Raw genomic sequence first — 25,316 nt, 5'->3', positions numbered from 1 at the left:
AAACTACCTTTCAGTCAGCTTGTTTCATGTCACTTCAGGCACTCAGAAGCTGGTCCCTCCAGAGAAACCGCCCACCGCTGTGACCTCCCCGACCCAGGAGGAGTTCAAGATCGGTGAGCGGGTCTGGGTCAACGGCAACAAGCCCGGTTATGTGCAGTTCGTCGGGGGGACGCAGTTTGCCCCCGGGCAGTGGGCGGGGATCGTTCTCGACGAGGCTATCGGTAAGAATGACGGCTCCGTGGCGGGAGTCCGCTACTTCACGTGTGAGGATGGGAGAGGGATTTTCACACGGCCATCAAAGCTCTCCAAGACTCTTCTGCCGGAGAAGGAGGCGAACGGAGGCCAGGCCAGTCCAGCACCTGCACCTGCACCTGCTGCACCTGCAACCGCTGCACCTGCAACAAATGAGTCTGCACCTGCAACCGCTGCACCTGCAACAAATGAGTCTGCACCTGCAACAAATGAGTCTGCACCTGCGACGAATGAGTCTGCACCTGCTGGGACTCCCTCAGCTGGTAAACACGAGTCCCCGTGGGGTTTTCTGTTTGCTCAGAAATCTTTTCTTCAACATGAGGATGAATGTTTGTTTCTCTGTTCAGTTCCAGCTCCGGGCAGCGGCATCAAGACGGCACTTCAGCGAATTCACGCTGTATCCACAGAGTCCACATCGAACCTCTCTGATACCGACACCACGAAGAAGGGCAAGAGGGAGCTGAGGCTGGGAGACCGCGTGCTGGTGAGAAGCTCTGAACATGACATGGCAAAAAAAGGCACCACGATTGTATCATAATGTGATTCTTTTTGTGTGTTTGTGCAGGTCGGTGGTACAAAAGCAGGAGTGGTGCGGTTCCTGGGAGAGACAGACTTTGCAAAGGGCGATTGGTGTGGAGTGGAACTGGATGAACCGCTGGGCAAGAATGACGGAGCTGTCGCAGGAACCAGGTAAACAAGACTCACAAAGACCCTTTGTGTAAGAGTCAGAGAGAAACCCACAAAGAGGAACTTAAATCTATTCCTCCTGTATCCCCCTTTAGATACTTCCAGTGTCTGCCCAGGTACGGCCTGTTCGCTCCGGTCCACAAGGTGACACGTATCGGCTTCCCCTGCACCACGGCCACCAAGGCCAAGAGCTCCAGAAGGATGTCCGCCCTGAAGAGGAGCCCGAGTGCATCCTCCATGAGCTCCCTCAGCTCCGCCACCTCCTCCATCAGCGGCAAACCGAGCCGAGCTGGACTGGTGAGACCCACCAAACCTCACTCCTCCATCCATATGTTGCTACCCCGTATACTTTAAGGATCTGTGGCTTCTTTTACGTGTCATGTGAAACAGTCTGTCCCGGTGTCTTTCTAGCTGACGGAGACATCTGCTCGTTACGCCCGGAAGATCTCGGGCACCACGGCGCTGCAGGAGGCTCTGAAGGAGAAGCAGCAGCACATCGAGCAGCTGCTGGTGGAGAGAGACCTGGAGAGATACGAGGTGGCGAAGGCGACGAGTCAAGCAGGGGAGGTGCAGCAGGAGCTGGTGCTGATAAGGAAAGGACGAGATCAGGTCAGACACACGTTTAGACAATCCAAGACATAATCTGTCTTCTCTTTTTTGTCTGAACACTTTGGGAAACTCCTCATTTGAAGACTTTAATCTGTCTTCCTTTCTTTCTTTTGTTCCTTTCTCTTTTCTTATCACTACAAATTAGACACTTTTCATGCCAAGTCCTTCCTCAGCATGCAAATTTTTAATCCATGCTCCAACAATAGGCGTAAATTAATAACGTATCAGATCTTATTCTCTGTAAGTGTGAATGAAAAACAGACCTGACGTAATGTTCTCCCTCCATCTTTGTTTTTCAATCTAGGCTAAAGACACATTTTATTCCCCTGCCTGTTTGGTCCGCTAAGCTTTTAAGCTGTTGTATTTTCGTTGCTTTGTTTCTCTTTGTGTTTTAAGATTATTTTTTATGGAGGCTATGAATGCTTTGAATCAGAGAATAGGACGGAGGATAGCGGAGGAAAACAGGGAAGAGAGAGAGCCAAGGATAGGATGTATACTTTGGTCAGCTCTAGCAGCATTTAAATTTCCTCCAGAAACAAAAGTAACAACATTTACTGCAAAACTGTTATTGAAGAAGTAATAATGTCCAAAAATGTTCACATGTCTCACTTAAATATGTAGTAAAAGGCCCAAGCTGGACAGAGTCTTATAGTTACATGTCCGTGTGTGTGTTACAGTACGCAGTGGAGATGGAGACGAAGATGGATCAGCTGCGTTCACTGGTGGAGGCTGCAGACCGGGACAAAGTGGAGCTTCTGAACCAGCTGGAGGAGGAGAAGAGGTGGGTGCTTAGACTTCACCTGCTCATGATGATACTGTTTGAAGGTGTGATCACACTCAGAGGTAAGAGTGGAGGAAGTTCTACTACAGAGCAGTGATGGAGAAGCACTTAAAAGTGACATTTCTGCTTTAAAAATTCTAAAAACAACAAGATCTGTTTTTGTATTTGTTGAGTCGTGTACTAATAATGTCCCTTAGCTGTGTTAAAAGATGATTCATTTGTTTAATTGCATGTTTAAAGTTCTATTATTTATCTTTCTAGGACAGTTTTAAAGTCAATATTAACAACGTGGATCAAACTAATGAAACAAAATGTATTTTATGATCTTTACTTTTAGATTTCCTCCAAGATTTAGAAGAAACCGAGTTCCTCCTGCAAACTAAAAGTCAATCAAAAGTTATTTAGACTTGTAAATGTGGAATACTTGAGTAAATGTGTTGAACTGCTTTCCTCCTCATGGTCTGTGGAGTGAAAACGCTCTTTAAGGAAACTTTCTAATTGTCCCTGTTCGACAGGAAAGTGGAGGATCTGCAGTTCCGTGTTGAAGAAGCGTGCATCACCAAAGGAGACCTGGAGGTAACTTGTGTTATATAATCCGCTCCTCAATTAAACATATTCCCTCACTCGCTGCAGCGATTTATCTCCCACATGTCGGGCCTGAGCTGAGATAAAATCCATGTTTGAATTATTGACACTCTAAATGGATAGATGATTAAGTTCTGATGGAAGTCAAAGCGGGGTCAGACTACAGGATTCACCCGTCATGACCGTCTGAGGGAAATCTATATTGAGCTCACGGTCAAGGTAGTCAGGTAGTTTCGGGGGACACCACAGTGATCTCAAACAGGTTTATATGGACGATGATGTCACTGAAATAAAACCACAGAAGCAGAATCCTCCAGAGAGACTGAGCTGCAGACGGTCATACCAAGCTGTGGCAAACATCGTCGCCCTGAGGCTTCTTGACTTCACTGATATTCTTCTGTTGACAGGAATTAAAACTGATGGTTGAAGTCTCACCTCCAGATTAGAGTAAAGTGTTGATTGTTTCCCCATCCAGACATTCTTAGCCTCTTGCTTTATGATTTTTAAAACACTGGAGAGCATCACTACCAATGAAGGCTGTGTTTTGTTTAAATTGTCTTCCGCTTGAGACTATGCAAGCTACTGCATCACTCCATCTTTCCAAAATAACCTTAATAATATGATTTAGTGAGTGAAAGGCCTGAGGAAAATATGCATTGTAAAATACTGTGATAACACTTTAAAGTGCAACAAATAAACAAACATTAAAGACTTCAAATTACCTTAAAGTCACAGTTTGTCTGTCTACAAACTTTCTGAATCGGCTCCAGTGAATCTGAGGATCGCCGATAGTTAGCTCGAGCTTCATATAGCTGCATGAGAACTGTCTGAAAACACGACCAGTAGAGATTGAGAGGTTTGTTTTGCAGCCTCACTTTGATGCATCACACTTTTAAAATTTTATGTGCAAATGTTTCAGATATAACAAAAATAATTTTACAGTACAATTTTTTGCATGCTTAAGCTGCACAGACATCCTGACTCGGGATGATACGAAACACCTAATATCCAAGTGGTTTAGACAGAAACTTAAACTCTGACTAACCGTCAAATCTAAAGGTAAGAAAACACTCAGAAAACAGTCAAAAACGAAGCATTACTTTGGTGACATGGCTAAACACATGGTCGCAGAGTCTGCAGGTAAACAATGTCTAATTAGTTAGCAGAGCTAGCACCACCAGCCTTCGATCGAGTCAACCTGACACAACCTACATCCAACTTTATCTCCATTTACTAGATCAACATACTGACAAACCACACAGCGCTACCAGACGGCTTCTGTCATCCGTGCTTGTTTACATCAAGGTAGTAGAGCTTTAGAGCGTTATGGCAGCACCTATTAACCAGAGCTGCAACACTGGCTAGTGGCGGGTGGCTGTGTTTTAGCTTAGACACAACAGATGACCGGCGTTTTGGCTCTACAAGAATTAAAACAAGTGAGACGTTTAGTTGAAGATGAAGTTTCCTCTTCTTGTCACTAGTCTTGACAGAATTAAGTGCCAAGTCAAGATTAATCTAACTGGAGTGAGTGAAGGAAGTTAAAGAGCTTAAGAGATGGTCACACATTACAGACATTTCATTCAAAGGAGTCCGAATGAGTCTGTCCGGTCATCAAACTACAGACTGCAGGAAATAAGCAAGACCATGCATGGTAAAGATGGATGTTTGCAGGATCCCAAACAAGCAAGAAAACTGAATGTGATTGGTTATTGTAGTTGTTACGAGTCCTCTCTTAAACATTTCTCTCGTCCGGTCTCTTCTCCTCTGACGGCTTCAGTTCATCACAGCTGTCAAAAAATGTCCCACTTGAGGATTTGCAGTCAGAGCTGGATCCAAATGTTTGACCTCTCTGTGTGTGATTTCCCTCCGAGAGTCATTGATGTGACACCTGTAGTCCGAGCCCGCCTGTAGTCTTTGTTAAAACCACAATAACGTAGACCTGAAGCCCTTCTGTTTACGGTGCTTTGATGAACACCTGAGTTTGTCTCTGGCTTTAAAACTGCTGAATCGGCTGCTAGCTTTCCTCACTGCTTTGAGTTAAAATATAAGAGCTGCTGATGAAACCAATCACCCTGTCTGAAGGTTTTTCCTCTCCTGCACTCTTTGAATCATTCATTTGCTTTCTTGCTCAGACGTCGCCTTTCTTCCTGCTCTTTTTATTTATTCATCCATCCTTAATTCACTCACTCTTACTTTCTGATTTTTCCAACCATCTGCAGCACTTACACCGCCATCCTCTCGCCTTCTCTTCATCCACGCTCCTCTTCTTGAAAAGCTGTTTTTATCTCTTTGACTCGTCTTCTCAAAACGCTTTCATCCTCCTCTCTTGTCCTCATCTTTGTCCCTCTTCAGAGGAATTACAGCCTGAATTAGCTTCCTTCAAGTCCCGGATTACAAGCAAACAAGTGTTATTAGGAGAGGAATACAAGATTTCTGGAGAGTCAGAATGAGATTACTGGAATAATTAACTCCCACATTCCTGAGAGGAATCTTTTCCTTTTGTCTAAAACCAGCTGCTAAAACAGAAACTGAGCTTTCTTACTCTCCGGCTTTCCCTTCAAAGTCTTCTTTCTGTTCGTGGCACAAAGCTGGCATGTCAGTGTTGCATTGGTGTTTGTTCTCCTTCTCTTCCTGCTCTCTCCTACTAACAGACGCAGACCAGGCTGGAGCATGCCCACATAAAGGAGCTCGAGCAGAGCCTGCTCTTTGAAAAGACCAAAGCTGAAAAACTCCAGAGGGATTTAGAGGACACTAGGGTAATGCTGCTAGTCCCAGTCCCCACAGCAGGACTGAGTGATGTGCTTTTCCCCGCTGGGTTTAATAACGATTCACAGGATATATCGAAGGAACCACAAACACTATGCAAATGTTTATCACAAGTTGCTTCCCTCATAGGGGACATAAACATCTCACCAAGCTTTTCTAATGACTCAGGTCTATCACTGAACGTTCTGCATGTGTGCATGACGCTTTGTGAAGAGATAGACTTCTGCCTCTGCTTTTGAAAACGTCGGCCTTCATTTTTCTTCAACAGAAAATCAGAGAAAAGACCAAAACCAAGAATGTGTCCGTGCTTCCTTTCAGACCCTTAACCTCAAACTTCCTACACATCAAACATCCAAATAACTCAGAAATACCCAGAGTCAGGCATCAATTATTTCCTCTAGCAGCTAGTTTCTAAAGGTTGCATGGGTTTGGGACTCTTAGTCAGGAGGAGATGAATCCACATTTTGTGCTGTAGGGTGCAAATGAAGTAGCAGCATCATGCATTTTTGGCTTTTTAAATCTGCAGGATCAGATCCAGTCCCATCTTACAGACAAGACTCAGTCTTATCTCATCTTAATCCACCATGAGCAGAGCACTTTGCAGCATTTAGCAAGTTACAGTGGCAAGGACAAACTTCCTTTAACAGGCAGAAACCTCCAGCAGGACCAGACTCATGTTAGACACACATCTGCAGAGACCGTGTTGGAGAGAGGGATAGAGGGAGATGAAGAGAGAGAGATGATAGTGGGGAGACGGATAGTAGTAGATCCACAGCAGCAGAGATCCAGAGGAAACTACGAGACAAGGGAGCTCAGGGACTCCAGAAAGGTCTATGGTTAGTAACTTTAATGGGACAGGAAGAGTTAAAGTAAGAGTCTAAGCCTATAGCAGTCTAAGCCTCGGTGCATGGCATGAATAAAGTCAAGAATGAATAAAGTACCTCAGGCTGAGATTTCTAAGTAGCTGCACTCGTTGTTGGTTTTGGTCTTTTCCCTGTATTTGTTGACAGTAAGAAAAATGTGACACTCTGCCATCCTTTATTCTTTATCCTTTAAACAGAAGGTCCGAACTTTGACCGAAAACCTCCTCACAGAAGACTTTGACTCCCTGCTGACACCAGAGTCTCCTGCAGTGGTTAAAACTGCTCTGTGGAATAAAATCAATGTGTTTCTAGACTGTTAAGATTTAAAGCGTTTGATGGATGACATGAGGTTTACAAGACTAAGATGGAAGATGTGAAGCTGATATATATTGTAGAGGTGAAATTGAATTTATATGGGGAGATGTAGTTCATCTTTTGAAGGGTTTAGTTAAATAATGGTTTCATCATTTGAGGATGTACTGTGTTTTGCATATTGTACTTTATTTATTTATCTGTTTATTTGAATGTTAACACATTATGTACAGAAGATCAGCTTTTAACAATTCAGGCAAGTTATACTTTTCTTTTAAAGGATATACAAAAATAAATAAAATAGATATATTAGGAAGTAAAAATAAATGATGGAAGAGAAAATTTAAATTAAGGCATTTGACATTGTCCATAAAATATTGCAAGGTTTATATATATAATATACAATGCATATAATTCTTCAGATATATAACTAATGACTTGAGAACAAAAATAAATAAGTAGATAAGTGAGTAAATTAGTTCATGAAAAAATAAAAATTACATTGAATAATATTAATACAAATAATTGGAAATAGAAAATAAATAAATAGAGGAAAAAAATGAAATGAAAAATAAAATAAAATGGTTAATATAATAAAGAAAATAAATAAATATGAAAGCTAGAAATAATTTGAATTATTTGAAATAAAAATAAATAAATAGAGAAAAGAAAATAAGAAATAATAATGAAAATAAACTAGAATAAATAGGTTAATATACTAAAGAAAAATAAATTAATATGAAAGCTAAAAATATTAATTTTAATAAATAAAACTAATTATAGTGATTAAAAATAGAAAATAATTGAAAAGAGAAAAGACAAAATAATGATTAAAATCAAATCAAATAAATAGTTTCATATAAAAAAAGGAAAAGATGAAACTAATTGTTCTTTAATGAGAAATTGAAGGGGATAAATGAGGCAACTTAGACATGGGATATTTTGTAAATTTTGTATAAAGAAGAAGAAGTAGACAAGGGTTTTAAAGAAGTTGAATCTTGTACTTTTATGTACAATCAGGTTAAAAAGTTGCCCTCGTTTGACCCAGGTCCCCCCCTCTCCTCTATCAGCCCCCGTCTCCTCTTTGCCTTCATCTTCTTCTCCACACGTTCTGCTGCAGGTTGCTACGGTATCAGAGCGCTCCAGGATCATGGAGCTGGAGCGGGAGGTGGCAGACCTCCAGCTCAGGCTGCGGGCGTCCCAGCAGAAGGAGGACGCTGCGTCTCTGTCCCAGCAGCAGATCAGCAGCCTGAAGGCCCAGGCGCAGACTCAAGAGAAGAAGGTTCGTGCACGAAACTTGGAAGCACTTGCGAGCTGCAGCTACGTGATACTTTCATCTTTAGCGCATCATTTATGGTTAGGACGAGGTGTCATTTCTAATCCTTCAGCCCTTAAAGTAAACAGGTGTATGCTCTTCTTTATGTTTGCTTAGTTGAAGCGACGAGGTACGTGCATAATTTAAAGCTCCTCTCAGGTGTGCATATGTAAACTGTATGTTCTATACTGTGTGTCCTGAACAGATCAGTGAGCTGAGTGTGGATGTGGAGAGCAAACAGAAGGAGCTTCATTCTCTGGAGCAGGATAAGAGCGAGCTGGAACGGCAGCTGACCGACCTGGTGAGGAAACGGAAACACTCACTGAGAGTGCAACAAAGTTTTATTTCCTGTCATGTTTTAAAAACTACGGCTGAAGCTGCACCATCTCATACATCTATGAAAACCTGAGAACTCTCATGTTTAAATGTGAAATAACTTAGACACCTGAAGTTTTCTTCCACGTAGATTTAAAATATAGAGTTCGAACAAATGCGACCACAAACAATTTATCTGCAGCTGTCATTTTGAGTCTTGTGTAAGTCTAATTTTCGGACACTTCTCCTTTTGCAATCCCAGATATCTCAGTTTCTCTGTTTGCAATTTGCCCTCCATCTGTGTCGCCACCTTCCCTCAGTTTTAGCAAAATATCTGCCGCCACTTATCAAACTCTCTTAGAGCAAACTGCAGCTTTGTCTTCACCAGAGTCAAAAGAAAAGAAGAGGAGATTTATCTAATAGCCATAAAGTTCTGCAGCTCTGTGCAGTTTGCTCTTGTTTCGGGTCTGATTGTTGCGATGAGCTGTCAGCATCCTCTCGATCACACGTAGAGCTGTGTTGAGCGCTCAATTTAAATCTGTGCATGTAAAGGCTGAACAATTAGCTTCTCACGACTCATGACAGAGGTGACAAAAAGTTCACTGTGCCTCTCTGGAGCGAGCGAGAGCAGCTTGTCCAGAAAGAAGACTCTCAGTCCCAGAATATCTCCACACGGGGAAAAACATGCATGTATGTGCCAGAGTTGAGCCTCAGCCTCACTGATGTAGCCACTGATTGAAATATTAAGAGACATTATTTGAAGATATGATACTTTTAGGACATCCAGAGGTCGGATTATTATCATGAAGACTGGAAAGTTTGAGCGTGACATCCCTTAGGAAGCTGCTGAATACCTGTGGCTGTTAGATTTGATTTTGAAATCTTTTTATTGGAATTTTTCCTTTTTTTTTAGACATTAATTCAAACATCACATCATGTATCAACTGAAAAACATTGACAACAGCAAAACAACTACTACCAGAAAAAAAATAAAAATAAAAAAATAACAGAAAAATATTGATTTTTAAATATAAAAATAAATGAATATTTTTAAATGTATTTATTCATTTATTTATTTTTAAACTACCTGTGACTGTTTGCACCAGTGTTTTTGAATCTGCATAAAAGGGGTGACTGCTCTGTCCCAAATAAATGCATGATGTCTCAGTCCTGCAAACAGCACAGAAGCAGAGATGCCATTTATTGTGCAGCACAGTTTATGGTGCATTTAACCCTTTGTGCATGCTTTTTTTATGTGATGGTGTCCTTTTGTGTCACTTGCACAAGTTTTGTGGCTGCCAAAGCTTGCTTAAAACTCTTCTTCTTGCTTTGGATCCAGAAATCTACCAGAGTTGTTTTCAGGATTGAGTTGTTGATGCCGTCATGACTTTCAGAGGACCCCAGGGGGCCTATCCAAGGCAAACAAGGCCAAATTGTCAGCATATTTTCCTAATGAAGACCACGTCTGAGAGGGTCTAACTGTAGATTCACTCAGTCATGTTATTTTTTACTGTATCGCTCGTGGGCATCCTGAAAGTGGCCTCATTAGCGGAGGCATTTTATCCACAAACCTTGCATGTTTTCAGGGTCTGGTCATTATTCTCCAGTTAGCTAAAGGTACAGGAATGTTAGCATGTAAGTGATTATCTTGTAGTCACGCTGATGTTTCTCTGTTTCAGAGACAAAAGCTCGAGACAGCCGAGGAGGAGAGCCGGAGGACAGCGAAGACCATGCAAGGTAAATTCATCAGACGTGTCCCGACTGTGTTTTTAAAAATCTTTTCTTTGTTTGTGTCCAGACGGTCGTTAAAGTGGATGTTTTATTTCCTCTCAGAGCTGGAGCAGAGCGCGGAGCAGTCCAAGAAGGACTACAAAACTCTGACGGAGGAGAGTCAGAGCAGAGAGACGGAGCTGAAACAGGTAGGTCACTGAGGATGACAGGAACCAAACACAGTTCGATATGTGAGATTGTGCAGAAAGAGAAACTTGAGAAGTTCTGTTTTGAGCCTTTTACTCTTTAATTTATCAGATTTATAGAATCACAAGTTACTTTTAGATTTAAGGTTTGAAAAGAATGTCCTAAAAACACTGAGGCGGCAGTTCAATGTAACCTAAAACATACAATCACTGATTTAACCATTGGATTCTTTTTCTTTTTCTTTCTCTTTTTCCTTTTTTTTAATTAATTAATTAATTAATTTATGTATTTATTTATTTGTATATAATTTAATTTTATTTAGTGTGCAAGGGTCTAAATACATCGATACATTCTGTGTTAAATAATAATAATAAATAATAAACAAATAATTAGTTGTTATAATTATAAAAAACCCTCAAAAATACATTTTTATTTATTTTTGTTTTATCTTTATCTTATTTTATTTTTTATTGTTAATTTAATTAATTTAATTTATTATTAATTATTATTTTAATTATTATTTTAATTATTATTATTTATTTATCTGAATTTATTTGAACTTTATTTTTTATTTGTTTATTGGCAATCACAGGATTATACGACAATGGAATAAAATACAATTATACATTCCTTTCATTCAAAAAAATTCAAGAAATATGAACTAATTTTGTATATTTAAAGTTTGTTTCTTATCATTTTCTTTATCATCTGTTATATAAAGACCCCTCAGATTTATCTGGCGACCGACTAACAGGCCCTGACCCTTATGTTGGGAACCACTGGATTTAACAAAGATCAAAATGTGTAACAAACTAAAAAAATCAGAGAAATATTTAACGCCCAAAATCCAAACCAGACTCTTTCAAAAGAAGATGTTGATGTAACTCCTTTAAAGCTTTGTTTTCTTGTTTCATCTGTTCTTAAAGCTGCAGTCGTCTAACAGTCTGATAACGCAGCACAGACACAATGAATCAGTCTGTTGGCATTCACTGATTTTCTCTCGTTCTGCTTCGAGCTGTCGTCACGTTCACAGATTCTTTTTGTGCTTTTCTTTAGGGACTGATGAAAATGTCACCGCTCTGTATTACTTAAAGTTTTGGGGACTTTTAAGTGTGCTCTCCTTCTTAAATCCCTCCTGCAGTAATCTTCTCAGTGTGCTTTCCTTTCAGACTTAGCGCCGCTCTCCCACTCTCAGGCCGACTGTGTCCCCGGGCTGAAACTTAATGTTGTTAAAACATTACTAACACACACATGCACACGGCACACGCTCGCTCCCATTTGGGTTTTGATGAGTCCACTCTGCGGTTTTCTATTTTTATTCACGCTGCAGTCGAGTCCGTCAGCTGCGGTCTCTCAACATGATCGCTTGTTAGACTGAGAGACTCAATCTGTCCGTGAGCAGGAGGGAAGAGTACGTCACAGGACGGGGCTTTGAAGGAGAGCTGTCAAACCATTTATAATATACTGATTTATTTATATTGTTATGTGTGTATGAAGTTCAGTCCAGATGACAGGGAAACAGCAATTTTGACAGCAACTGCAACTGCAGGCAAGTTACATTATGCAGGAGGATCTTTCATGGGATTAAATATAAGCCAATTAATTAATTAATCAATCAAACTGAATTTATTTGGCATTTTTTAAATTAAATCAAAAGTAATTCAAACATTTGGTGATTAAAACAGAAGTGAAGACTGACCAAAATAATAAATTAAGGGAATTGAATAAGACAAATATGAATATCTGGTCTAAAATAATTAAGTAATAAAATTATATATATCTAAAAAAAAAATTAAAATATATATACACACAAATTATAAATAATAAATCAATAGATAAGTCAATAAAAAATAAATATATTATTAAATGATGAGATTTTTGTATTAAATTATGTATGAATAAATTATAAATAAATGATAATACTATAAATAAATACATTTTATATAAATAAATTATTAAAAGATAACAAATAATACGTTATATAAGTCGATCATAAATAGATTGTAAATAAATAATATTTAAATAATAATATAAAAAACGAATGATACATCATTAAATTATAAATGAATAATAATAAAATAATGTAATAGTAATCATAAAATGAATGAATAAATTATATACAAATAAAATATTAAAAAAATTATAAATTAATCAGAATTAAATAATAAAATAATGATGATATAAATAGCTACATTTTATATACATAAATTATTAATATATTCTAATAAAATAATTAAAGCCTGAATATTATAGACAAACAATAAAAAGGAATTACTAAAAATACCAAAAAAGTATTTTAAAATTGGTCAGTTTTGATAAATTGATTGAACAAATAGAGATAAAATCATAGATAATGATATTTTAAAAAGTCAGTATGAACTCCAGGTATCAAAGGTAAATCCTCAACAACATATTCAGTGATTTGAATCTATAACAAGAGCTCGTCTCTCACAGCGAGGTTAAAAAGTGGCCGAGCAGTGAAGACTTCAGACGACAGAGGAGTTTTCAGCTCGCAGCCACAACAGAGAGTTTTGTTCTCTTCCCTTAAAGTCAGAGCTTTCTTCTTCTTCTCTCTTCACGGAGCCAAACAAGCTCAAGGCGGACTCAGTAAAGAGCTTTCTGTCTTTTTTTAGCCAACGTTCTTACCCACCTCCGTCTGATCTCTGCAGTGGAGAGCTGCTTTTTAAATGATAACGTCCCTCTGGGCTGGAGCCTGAAGTTCAGAGGGATGTTGATGTTTCTGGCTCTCGGATGTTAAACTGTAATTAATGAAGTTTATATTTAACCGATCGATGAAACGGAACTCTGAAAGGATCATCTTTAGTTTATGGAGATCAATGAATGAGTGATTATGTTGCTTTCCTGCAGCTGGATGAGTAAATAAGCGGCTCGTGCAAACATGAAGAACTTTTTATGTCACTGTTTTGTGCTCAGTCTCAGTCTGCTGCCCCCTAGTGGCCAAACAACATTCTAAACAGACTTTTATTCAAATGTTTTTCAGACCGCTGAGAAGTCGGAGAAGACGTCGATGTCGCTCGATCAGCTGACCAATGAGAAGAAGACGCTGGAGACACAGGTGAGCAGAGAGAAAACATGAGGTCACATTCAGCTTCAGCAGGAGGCTGTAAATACCCACGGTCCCTGAAGTCAACACGACATCTCTTATTAATGAAGACGACTGAGCGCTGTTTGCTCTGGTTCCTCCTCCTCTATTCTGTTCTTCTTCTCATTCACCATCTTCTTCTTCTTCTGTTCTCCTTTGTCTTCTTCCCTTTTTTTCTCTTCCTCCTCCTCAACCTCTGTTTGTTCTTTGTCTTCTTCTCCTCCTTCTTGCTCTTCTCTCCATCTTTGACCTTTCTGCCTGCTTCTTTTCTCCCCCATATCCTTTGTTCTTTTCCATCCTTTCTTTTTGTTCTTTTTACTTTCCTCCCCTTTTCTCCTGTCATCCTTTCCTTTCCTCCCCTTTTCTCCTGTCATCCTTTCCTTTCCTCCCCTTTTCTCCTGTCATCGTTTCCTTTCCTTCCCTTTTCTCCTGTCATCCTTTCCTTTCCTCCCCTTTTCTCCTGTCATCCTTTCCTTTCCTCCCCTTTTCTCCTGTCATCCTTTCCTTTCCTTCCCTTTTCTCCTGTCATCCTTTCCTTTCCTTCCCTTTTCTCCTGTCATCCTTTCCTTTCCTTCCCTTTTCTCCTGTCATCCTTTCCTGTCCTTCCCTCTTCTCCTGTCTTCCTTTCCTTCCCTTCCCTTTTCTCCTGTCTTCCTTTCCTTCCTTCCTTTTCCTTCTGTCTTCCTTCCTTTCCTTCTTCTATCTCCCTTTCCTTTCCTTAATTTTCTTCTTATGTCTTCCTTTCCTTTCCTTCCTTCCTCTTTCTCATTCTGACTTCCCTCCTTTCCTTCCTCTTTCTTCTCTCCTCCTTTCCTTCCTTTCTTTTTCCTTTCCATCCTTCCATTTTCCTTTCCTTCCTTCCTTTTTCTTCCATCTTCCTTCCTTCCTTCCTTTGTTTCCTGTCTTCCTTTCCTTCCTTAATTTTTCTCCTCTGTTCCTTTCCTTCCTTCCTTTTCCTCCTCCTCCTCCTCCTCCTCCCTCTTTGTCTTTTCTTCTTCATTTTCCTTGTCGTCTGTCTCTTTAATCTCCTATTTATTTTCCCTTTTATTCCTTTTCTCCTAAACTCCTCTTTATTTTTTGTCTTCTTTGCCTCCTCCTTCTTCTTTTATTTCTCTCACCCCTTCTTCTTTCCTCCTTTTTTTATTTGCTCAAAGTTTTCATGAAGTAAAGTCCGTTAAAATAAATCTCACAGACCTGCAGGTTGTCTGGTCCTCCCCTCACTATCTCAGGTACTCTAGCAGGTAAAACCTCTCTTGATCTCACAGTGATGTAAGAGTCGTCTTCAGACTTCTTGTATTATACACACGACCAATCAGACTCTTATTTTATAAACTTTGAATCTTATTGGCTGCTCATTTTACAGACTTTGTCAGGTGAGTCTGAGGGAAGAGAGAGATTTTTAAAGACAGAAATAAAAGACTCCTCTCCAGAAGTTCTCTCTTTTTGAGCCTTATACACACTGCTTCTTCAGTGTGTGGAGAAATCCAAAGCTGTGTGTGTGTGTCTTTGTGTTTCTGTGTGTGTGTGTGTCTTTGTGTTTCTGTGTGTGCTAACAGCTTCACACATGCACGTACATAAGTTCAGCACTCGTAGCCTGCAGGGTTTTCATTACGTATTCACATCAGGGTTCCCACGCTGACTGCATGTGACTCTGCAAGTCGCAGTCATCGCCTTTAATCAGCCACGCATGAGAGACCTGCAGGCTATCATCTCAGTCTGTTATCTTCTCTCTGTCCTTCTTTCCTTCCCCCTCTCCGCCCACACGTCTCACCTCCATCTGTAACTCGATATTCTCATCACTTCATGCTCTGCTCCTCTGACCGAGATCCACCTGCAGCCGCTCGGCCTCTCTGCGGCTCCCCCGGTGCCTTCTGCCTCGCCTACAGTCATCTCCGCTCTGACTTCAGCTTCCTGCGAGCTGCAGATGGTCGCACTCATGACATGTAGAGAATGGAGCGCAGAGTAGAGAGAGCGGGAGATATAGACTTTAGACGCTCAGAACTTTTCAGAACTACAACACAACTCGGTCTGGATCTAAAGTTTACTTTATGAGACTTTGAGACGAGGTTGGAATCAGTTTAGAGAGAGAGGGGTGAGATTTCTCTGTATGCATGGGAAGAACATGCACATACAAATGTTGAATCTGCACATGGATGTCTGGATTTACAGCATGGGAACTGGTTTGCGTTTGTAGTCTGAGTTTCCAACATCAGCAGGCTTTGGTGTGTGCAGGAAAAACTGTCAGTATGGAGAGCAAAAGCAGGCTTAACACAATCCAGAGGAATGACTCATCCTGGCTCCAATCTGCAGGAATATGATGACAGTTTATTTCAACCTGACGCAGCAGTGGACGACGCGGTCATGAGCATGACATACTTGTGCATCGATGTGTCCGTGTCGCTCTGCAGTACTCCAACGAAACACTAGAGGGCAGTGTGGTCTCCCTGATAGCCAGTCACATGCTTCCGGCCCCTCTACGATCTCTGTTTCCTTTTCCACAGAGATTCAGAGCGTGTTATGTTAATCTACAGCTGATACATGTTGCTGTTTATCATACAGACATGATTACATGAACAATAGAGAGGAGGAGATGAAATACACGGCTGATGGATGCAATTCCAGAAGTGCTGTAAATGCAGGAAATACAATGCCGTTGAGCGGACCAATCACAGGGCTTGCAGTCCACCTTGATTTGATATGTAGTTACATTTCAGAGGGGGTTCGCCTCGGCTACGTGCGTAGGCCTCTGCGTAGGTACAGGAGATATGCAGACTTATGGGCGTAGGCTACACTGTTGATTGTATGCAGAAGTATAAACCAGGCTTTAAGATTTCCTGACTTCCTTGAATGCATCAGGATTCATCGATTTATCAACAAACATTGTAGAAGTTGTTCTTCTTCTCTTGAGGACAGATCTGACAAGCTTTCGTTTCTCCTTCTCATGAATACCCGTTAATCGTGAGTTAACTAGAGGATTTTTAAAATTGTTATACCTCTTAAGAAAGACAGAGTGTAGCCGCGGCCTCTCGTTCATTTTGAAGATTTAAACGTCTCATGGAGAAGGAAGTCAGGAAGTTGGCTGGCAGTCGTTTTTGTAACAACTTGCTGCAACTAAATGACTGATAAACTGGCATCTGTTCTCAGCTGATGATGACGGTTTGATGGTTCAGGTGTTGTTATTTCTGGATCTCTTTCTAAGCAGGAGTTTTATTTGAAGCAGATGATTTTTACAGTGAGGCTTTACTCGAGAAAAGTATCCAAATACTTCCTGTGCACTAAACAGTGTTGAACAGATTCAAAGTTTGCTGAGTAAACTGAAAGGATCAGCAAAAAGCAACTGTCTTAAAAAATGAAAAATGTTTTTACATGTACAACAACTCCAGAGAGAGAGAGAGAGAGAGAGAGAGAGAGAGAGAAAGAGAGTCTCAGCGGAGGGCGACCGACACAAACACACGTTTCAGAGCATTTATTTATTTATTACATCTGCCTCAGCGCTCCGCTCAGCCATGGAGCTGTAGGTCGTGATGTAATCCTGCACATGTCTAAGAGAAAGTGTGTGTGTGTGTGTGTGTGTGTGTGTGTGTATGTGTGTGTGTGATGCCTGGCTGAGTGGACAGAGCATTGCTTTACTTAATGAACGCTTGACTTGAGCGAGACCCTTCTCTCTCTCTCGGGCTCTCACACATCTGTTGGAAGTGGAAGCTGGAACGACTCAACGATGAAATCAGTCACTCAGCAGGAAATCAATCAGCAGCAGGAGATGATGAGTTCACTGCATTATTAATAATGTTTGTTGTTTTAAAACACTTTAAAAGATAAAAAAATTCCGCTTTAATTTAGTTTTTAATATTTATTATTATAGATTGTTTGTCCAGCAAAATTAAATTGAGAAAATACCTCATCTGTTTGTTTCAAAACATAAACGTAAGAGGACGCCAATACGTTCTTACTTTCCTTTCTTCCTTTTTCTTGTATTTTATTTTCCTACCTTCCTGCCTTTCTTTCTTTCTTCCTTCCTTCCTTCCTCTTTCTAGTATCGTACTTTCCTTCCCTCCTCTTTCTTGTGTCTTCCTTTTCTTCCTTCCTTTTCCTTTTGTCTTCCCTTCCTTTCTACCTTTTTCTTGTATCTTCCTTCCTTCCTTCCTTCTTTCTTTCCTTTCTTCCTTCCCCTTTCTTGTATCTTCCTTTCCTTCCTTCTTTTTCCTTCTTTCTTCCTTTCCTTCCTTCCTTTTGCTTGTATCTTCCCTTCCTTCCTTCCTTCCTTCCTTCCTTCCTTCCTTCTTTCTTTCTTTCTTTCTTTCTTTATTCCTTCTTTCTTTCTTTCCTTCTTTCTTTCTTTCTTTTTTCTTTCTTTCTTTCTTTTATTCTTTCTTTCTCTCTTTTATTCTTTCTTTCTTTCTTCCTCTTTCTTGTATCTTCCTTTCCTTCCTTCTTTTTCCTTCTTTCTTCCTTTCCTTCCTTCCTTTTAATTGTATCTTTTCTTCCTTCCTTCCTTCCTTCCTTCTTTCTTTCTTTCTTTCTTTCTTTCTTTCTTTCTTTCTTTCTTTCTTTCTTTCTTTCTTTCTTTCTTTCTTTCTTTCTTTCTTTCTTTCTTTCTTTCTTTCTTTCTTCCATCCTTTTTTCCTCTTTCTTTCTTTCTTTCTTTCTTTCTTTCTTTCTTTCTTTCCTCTTTCTTGTATCTTCCTTTCCTTCCTTCTTTTTCCTTCTTTCTTCCTTTCCTTCCTTCCTTCCTTTTTCCTGTATCTTCCCTTCCTTCCTTCCTTCCTTCCTCTTTCTTCTATCTTCCATTCTTTGCTTCCTCTTTCTTGTGTCTTCCCTTTTCTTCCATCCTTCCTTCTTTCTTCCTTTCCTTCCTTCCTTTTTCTTGTATCTTCCCTTCCTTCTTTCTTTCTTTCTTTCTTTCTTTCTTTCTTTCTTACTTTCTTTCTTTCTTTCTTTCTTTCTTTCTTTCTTTCTTTCTTTCTTTCTTTCTTTCTTTCTTTCCTTCCTCTTTCTTGTATCTTCCTTTCCTTCCTTCCTTCCGTCCTTCCTTCTTTCTTCCTTTCCTTCCTTCCTTTTTCTTGTATCTTCCCTTCCTTCCTCCCTTTCTTCCTCTTTCTTCTATCTTCCATTATTTGCTTCCTCTTTCTTGTGTCTTTCTTTTTCTTCCATCCTTTTCCTTCTGTCTTCCTTTCCTTCCTTCTTTTTCCTTCTATCTTCCTTCCTTCCTTCCTTTGTCTCCTGATGTTTGCATAAATGTTTCAAATCTGTTAAAATGTGTTTATTTGCTGAGAAAAGTTGACCATAGTGTGCGGGAATAGTAATTATTCTCACCACTGAAAAATATCATCTCTGGTGGAAGTCCTGGGTTAGGTTGATCAAATGCTGAAAAGAAGTGAAGACATGATCCTCACATGTTCCAGAAGCTGAAGTGAAGTTTGGAAAGGGGTAATTGTCACCGACCTAAAGTCCAAAACTCAGAGACTAAGAGTTTCTGTCCTCACATTGAAGTGTGTGCTTTAACTGACATTATTAATGACTTATTAACTGATTTTTAAAATAGATGCTGATTAGTTTTCCTTTGATTATCTCAGAGAGTAATCGACTTATCGTTCCCGTTCTTTCAAACTGTCTGAGGAAGCTGCATCTCCTCACTGCTGCTGCAGCGGAGAGTAAACTGTGAATGGTTGTTTTTATCAGATTTGTAAACCCAGACAGCCGCTGCTTCTGCTTCTGCTGGGACTCATGTGTGAGGCTGTGAATGAAAGGTGAATCCTTCAGAGCGTGTGTACATATGCTGTCGGAGAGTGAGGAAGCAAGATTGTTAGAGAGGGGGGAGAAGAGGGAGAAGAGGGGGGAGGTGGAGCTTACCCAGGCTTACATAATGGAAGAGCCCAGCTTCTTTAACCCGACTGTGAGAGACGAGAGAGAGAGAGAAAGAGGAGAGAGAAAGGGGGGAGGCTGCTCCGGCGACGCTCTCTCTCTCTCTCTCTCTATTTCCCCTCTCGCAGCGTGCACGGCGGGGGATCGGAGCTGATGCTTTATTGATGCCCAGCTTGTGTTAGTCTGTGTTAGGCTGTGGATAAGAGCAGAGAGCGGGCATAGAAACAAACGCTGCAGCTGTTTGAGCAGGTGAACATCAGCAGAGGTTATCCGTGCAGAACATGGACATAGCTGCTCTGCATCAGGGTTACTCCACTAACATCTACTCGCCTCACTACCAGGTAGGAGCATCTGCTTCTCTTGTAAAGCAGGTCAGTGCAGCAGCAGCAGAGCAAGGACGTTTTACTGTCTCTGGAAGCGGGAAGCAGTGTCTCAGAAATCATGCTTCTCTTGGTGGTTGTAGTGGGATTTAATTCTGCAGCCTCTCAGTGGGACCCAGTGTTTACTCACTTACATTCTGCATGCATGTGTGTGTTTAAGTGTGTGTTTGTGAGCACGCTAAGACTCACTTTGGAGGCGCGGATAAATATTGAGGCACCAGAGACTCACGTGCAGAGGAATCAAAAACACAGCTGATGCCACACTTCACAGAAACACAGCAGACGGCTTTCAGGCTGTGCACACATTTATCAAAATCTTGCAAGTGCATTGATTTAAAAGTCATTTTTATGACTTAAACATTGATTTATTTGAAACTGCTTTGATCACAGAGCTGCAGGATTGTGCTCCTGCTTGAATTCTGCATGTTTTGCATGCATATTAAAGTTCACGTGCACGCAGAAACACACAGCAGCTGTATTGATCTTAGAAAGTGTGTTTTCTTGCAGGATTTCATGCTTCAGTCTTTCATCGTGTCCCAGCTGCTTCCATTGTTACATGTTTTGCATGTATTTGTGAGCATTACTGTGAGGAGGAGCATTTTCTGCACACTCAGACTCACTGACAGAGTGAATCTCTGTTATTTTACACAACCCGAAGCTCGCTGTAGTGCATGCATTGATTCTAAAGTAACCCTCGTTAATTAATCATTGATTGTTGCTGCTTTAAAGCTGCTGTGATCACAGAGCTGCACGTGTCTGACATGCACTCATAACTCTAAAAGTTTCTACGAGGTGAAGTCGGAGGGTTTGTATTTTTAGTTTCACGTGGACCGAGCCTCATCTGTCTAGCTGACTCATCCAGATCATCAAGGCGCGTGTATTTTAAGTATAAACCGCAGCGTCTCCATTAATGACCCAGAATCCGTCTCGTCTGTCTGCAGCTTTTGAAGCTTTTAATCAGATGTGGGAAGAATATGATGTCAAAGCTGTGTTCATGGTTTACAGTGAAGCTGAAGGACTATCTGATTAATCAGTTAATGAGGTTTAAGAATTAAATCTGCAACTTTTGAGAAAGTTTTTATAGAGACTGGAAAGAGATGACTGGAAATGTGGTGGACAGAAATGCAACAACGGTCTCTGTTCTGACTCAGACTGATGACGGTGCAGCTCATGGTCAGATCGAGGGCGGCACACAGGCTTTTATTTTTTATTTGAACGTGTCCTGCTTCTTTTTGTCTTTGCAAACATGAGTCAACTACCTTTGTGTTTTAGGAAAGACATTTTAAGATGTCACCTTGGAGTCTGAGAAACTGTGACTGTTCCTTATTCTTCTGAAAACAGTCAGACACAAACTCAACAAAGCACTCTGAAAGAGAATCAGTGATGAAGACAGCTGCAGCCTTGGTTTGTTGCACGACTAACAGAAAGAGGAAACATTATTTGTCTCCTTTAAAAGTCGACTGAAGTGTGCGCTCCATTTTGTTCCTTCACCTTGCAGCGCTCGCTGTAAAGACCACTTAAAGGGCACTCACGCATTCTGGTTTCAGGCTTTAAGGACGTTGGAAGATATGCAAGAGACTAATTTACAGAAGAAAGACAGAAATCAAACATTGTCCATATAAAAAGGGAGTCAATCAATCTTTATTTATACAGCACCAAATCCCAACCAACATTATCCTCAGACTCTTCCCAAACAGAGCAGGTCTAGACCGTACTCAAAGACCCAACATCAAGACCGGATAAGATCCAGACCCCTCTTACAGACAGGACTCAGTCTGATCTCATCTTAATCCACCATGAGCAGAGCACTTTGCAGCATTTAGCAAGTTACAGTGGCAAGGACAAACTTCCTTTAACAGGCAGAAACCTCCAGCAGGACCAGACTCATGTTAGACACACATCTGCTGAGACCGTGTTGGAGAGAGGGATAGAGGGAGATGAAGAGAGAGAGAGATGATAGTGGGGAGACGGATAGTAGTAGTTGTAGCAGCTGGAGTCTGGCACGTCCACAGCAGCAGAGATCCAGAGGAACCTACGAGACAAGGGAGCTCAGGGACTCCAGAAAGGTCTATGGTTAGTAACTTTAATGGGACAGGAAGAGTTAAAGTAAGAGACAGGCAGAGAGAGGAGAGAGAGGGAAAGACAGGATCCCAGTGTGTCAGTCTAAGCCTATAGCAGCATAACTAAGAGCCGGTCCAAGCCTGATCCAGCTCTAACTATAAGCTTTATCAGAAAGGAAAGTTTGAAGCCTACTCTTAAAAGTAGAGAGGGTGTCTGCCTCCCGGACCCTGGCTGGTAGATGATTCCAAAGGAGAGGGGCCTGATAGCTGAAGGCTCAACCTCCCATACTACTTTTAGAGACTTTAGGGACTGATGGAGGAAGATACGTTCTTCTCTTTATCAAGTTACAGTGGCAAGGACAAACTTCCTTTAACAGGCAGAAACCTCCAGCAGGACCAGACTCATGTTAGACACACATCTGCTGAGACCGTGTTGGAGAGAGGGATAGAGAGAGATGAAGAGAGAGAGAGAGATGATAGTGGGGAGACGGATAGTAGTAGTTGTAGCAGCAGGAGACTTCCTAGGTCTCAGCTGGTCGAGCAGGCGTCCCATGTACAGAGGCTTCAGTCCTCATCGCACTGATTGATTCCAAGTTCCAGCTTGAGTTGGTGCACGTCATCCCTCCCTCCCTCTCTCACTCTCTCAAGCTCTCCTGTCTAAATAAAGTTAATAAAAGCCCTTAAAGTAATCATCAGTGTTTATCACTACACAAGAGAGCCATACTTGCAAGATATCCAAGCTCATTTCACCCCTAAAGTCCTCCAGAACAGTACACTTCCTTGGCCCTTGCACATTTGGAAGAGGTGGATTCAGTTGCTCATGACGTACAGTATGACGGGTTATAAAGGGCTCAGACTGGTGTGATGCAGAGGTCGACTGTTTTCTGAATTTGGGCACACAGGAATAATCTCTGTGTATGTGTGTTACTCACTGTTTCTGACTCCTTTGCTGACGTAAAACCATGCATCTGTCATATTAGGAAGTGATGACGTGTGTAAGAGGTTACAGTGCTCAGGCCCGGTTGATCCTGGAGCAATGTGAGGGCGTCCTTAGTCTACTATAAAACCATTAGAGGAAAAAGTACTCCTTAAATTGCCAGAGTTTTATCACAGTTTTAAGTTTTCTGCTCTGATTCTTAAATGTAAACTCCAAAATGATTAAAGAATAAATGAAGTGGAAGCACCAGCAGCTGTTCCTTCTGCAAAAATTAAAGAGTGCCTCTATTAAATATGAGAATAACACTCCAGACAGAATTTAAAGTACAAGAGGAGCAGACAGTTCTATTAATAATTTGTAGCTGTGATTATTAATCGGGATGGACGGATGAAAATGACCCAAACAAGCTCTCCAGACGGGATTACAATCCCAGACCGACGCAGGTTTCATGATTACCTGACTTCCTCTGGAGGAATAAAATCACTCTGATTGGAGGATTATTTTTTCAGCCTGTTTATATTCAGATCTGTCCCTCTTGTGGTGTGTGTTTCTCTTGTTTGTTTTGCTGTGTGTATATATTCTTTCTGACTAATGTTCCCGTCCTGTATCCTGTTTTTGTCTCTCCAGCTCGAGGCGTTGAAACAGCAGAACTCCAAATACCAGGAGGAGCTGAGTCTGTCCAAAGAGCGGAGCAGCTCGGAGAACCAGCGGATCGGAGTCCTCTGCAAGGAAATGTGAGTACTCAGGATAACTGATGTGTTTTTTCCTCTATAGGTGACCCCGGCCTGTTCGTGTATTAGACTGTGTCCTGCAGGGTCTGCTCTGATTATTAGAAAGAGAGAGCAGCTCTAATTCAACACAAAGAAACGATTGTTGCTCTATTACACAGAATCATGATGAAACAAACATGTAGAAATAATCTTAATGAGTCTGAAACAGAAAAGGAACATGTGTTATTAAGGTGTCTCCATCTGTAAGTCTCCAGAGAGACACCTCCACTCGTAAATATGTTTTAAATTGCTGCGAAGAGCCCGTAATTATCCAGAGGCAGCTATTCTGTGATTATGTGTATGATAGAGTGGAGAACAACGCACAGCAGACGTAACTAAGACCCTACAGTATCCTCCATTTAAAGATTTACTACAGCATGAGTCACTGAAAGGATTACAAAGGTTGGGGACCACATATGAAAAACCAGAACCACAAATCATCTAAGATTTACATTTTTACTAAACTATGCATGATGAACTTTCTGTTTCCTGTTTTGTTTTCTGTGTTTTTTTGTTTCCATTATTTTATCATGGATCACAGTTTGAGTTATTTGTTACAGACTAAGGTTTCGGTCCATCATTGTAGGTGGTTCAGGTTGGGATCAAAACATCCCTAGACACAATACGACATGATATGATACGATTTGTTACGTCACGTTATGATAAGATGCGAAGAGATGCGATATGATACATTGCAATTCGATATAATGCGTTACCTTCCATTACAATGTGATGCGATACAATATGTTATGTTAGGATAAGTTACATTACGATACGTTTTAATACGTTATGTTACAATAAGTTACGTTACATCACGTTATGTTACGATAAGTTACATTACGATACTTTTTAATACGTTATGTTACAATAAGTTACGTCACGTCAAGTTATGTTAGGATAAGTCACATTACGATACGTTTTAATACGTTATGTTACAATAAGTTATGTTACGTCACGTTATGTTACGATAAGTTACATTATGATACGTTTTAATACGTTATGTTACAATAAGTTACGTTACATCACGTTATGTTAAGATAAGTTACATTATGATACGTTTTAATACGTTTTGTTACAATAAGTTATGTTACGTCACGTTATGTTACGATAAGTTACATTATGATACGTTTTAATACGTTATGTTACAATAAGTTACATTATGATACGTTTTAATACGTTATGTTACAATAAGTTACATTATGATACGTTTTAATACGTTATGTTACAATAAGTTACGTTACGTCACGTTATGTTACGATAAGTTACATTATGATACGTTTTAATACGTTATGTTACAATAAGTTACGTCACGTTATGTTACGATAAGTTACATTATGATACGTTTTAATACGTTATGTTACAATAAGTTACGTTACGTCACGTTATGTTAGGATAAGTCACATTACGATACGTTTTAATACGTTATGTTACGATAAGTTATGTTACGTCACGTTATGTTACGATAAGTTATGTTACGTCACGTTATGTTACGATAAGTTACATTATGATACGTTTTAATACGTTATGTTACAATAAGTTACGTTACGTCACGTTATGTTACGATAAGTTATGTTACGATAAGTTACATTACGATACGTTTTAATACGTTATGTTAAATTAAATTAAGTTACGTTGCGTCACGTTATGTTATGATACTTTAAGACATCATACAGTAAGATTGGATAGGAGACGTTATAATACAATATGATATACGATGTATGATACAATAAAACATGATACAATATGTTACGATACGATAGGATACAATAAGACACGATATACGTTAAATTACAATACGCTGC

General features: G+C 40.2%; 1 protein-coding gene across 2 annotated transcripts in view; it reads left to right on the top strand.

Moving 5' to 3' along the window:
• Positions 1 to 25,316, top strand: part of clip1b (CAP-GLY domain containing linker protein 1b) — a 45,750-nt gene that overhangs the window by 5,489 nt on the left and 14,945 nt on the right. Inside the window, exons 3-17 of one of the 2 annotated variants that reach the window (XM_034709675.1) lie at positions 39 to 373; positions 410 to 515; positions 600 to 736; positions 818 to 942; positions 1,035 to 1,236; positions 1,351 to 1,548; positions 2,226 to 2,329; positions 2,845 to 2,905; positions 5,566 to 5,670; positions 7,976 to 8,137; positions 8,376 to 8,471; positions 10,165 to 10,222; positions 10,319 to 10,404; positions 13,404 to 13,478; positions 23,372 to 23,478. In XM_034709675.1, the coding sequence (XP_034565566.1) occupies positions 39 to 373; positions 410 to 515; positions 600 to 736; positions 818 to 942; positions 1,035 to 1,236; positions 1,351 to 1,548; positions 2,226 to 2,329; positions 2,845 to 2,905; positions 5,566 to 5,670; positions 7,976 to 8,137; positions 8,376 to 8,471; positions 10,165 to 10,222; positions 10,319 to 10,404; positions 13,404 to 13,478; positions 23,372 to 23,478 (1,957 nt within the window). Of the gene's footprint in view, positions 1 to 38; positions 516 to 599; positions 737 to 817; positions 943 to 1,034; positions 1,237 to 1,350; positions 1,549 to 2,225; positions 2,330 to 2,844; positions 2,906 to 5,565; positions 5,671 to 7,975; positions 8,138 to 8,375; positions 8,472 to 10,164; positions 10,223 to 10,318; positions 10,405 to 13,403; positions 13,479 to 23,371; positions 23,479 to 25,316 lie in introns of both variants that reach the window. The other variant, XM_034709674.1, reaches the window with a different exon arrangement.

This window comes from Notolabrus celidotus, chromosome 19 (assembly GCF_009762535.1).
Source record: "Notolabrus celidotus isolate fNotCel1 chromosome 19, fNotCel1.pri, whole genome shotgun sequence".
Taxonomy (NCBI): Eukaryota; Metazoa; Chordata; class Actinopteri; order Labriformes; family Labridae; genus Notolabrus; species Notolabrus celidotus.
The sequence above is the reverse complement of the archived record's forward strand: the minus strand, read 5'-3'. Positions and strand labels throughout refer to the sequence as shown.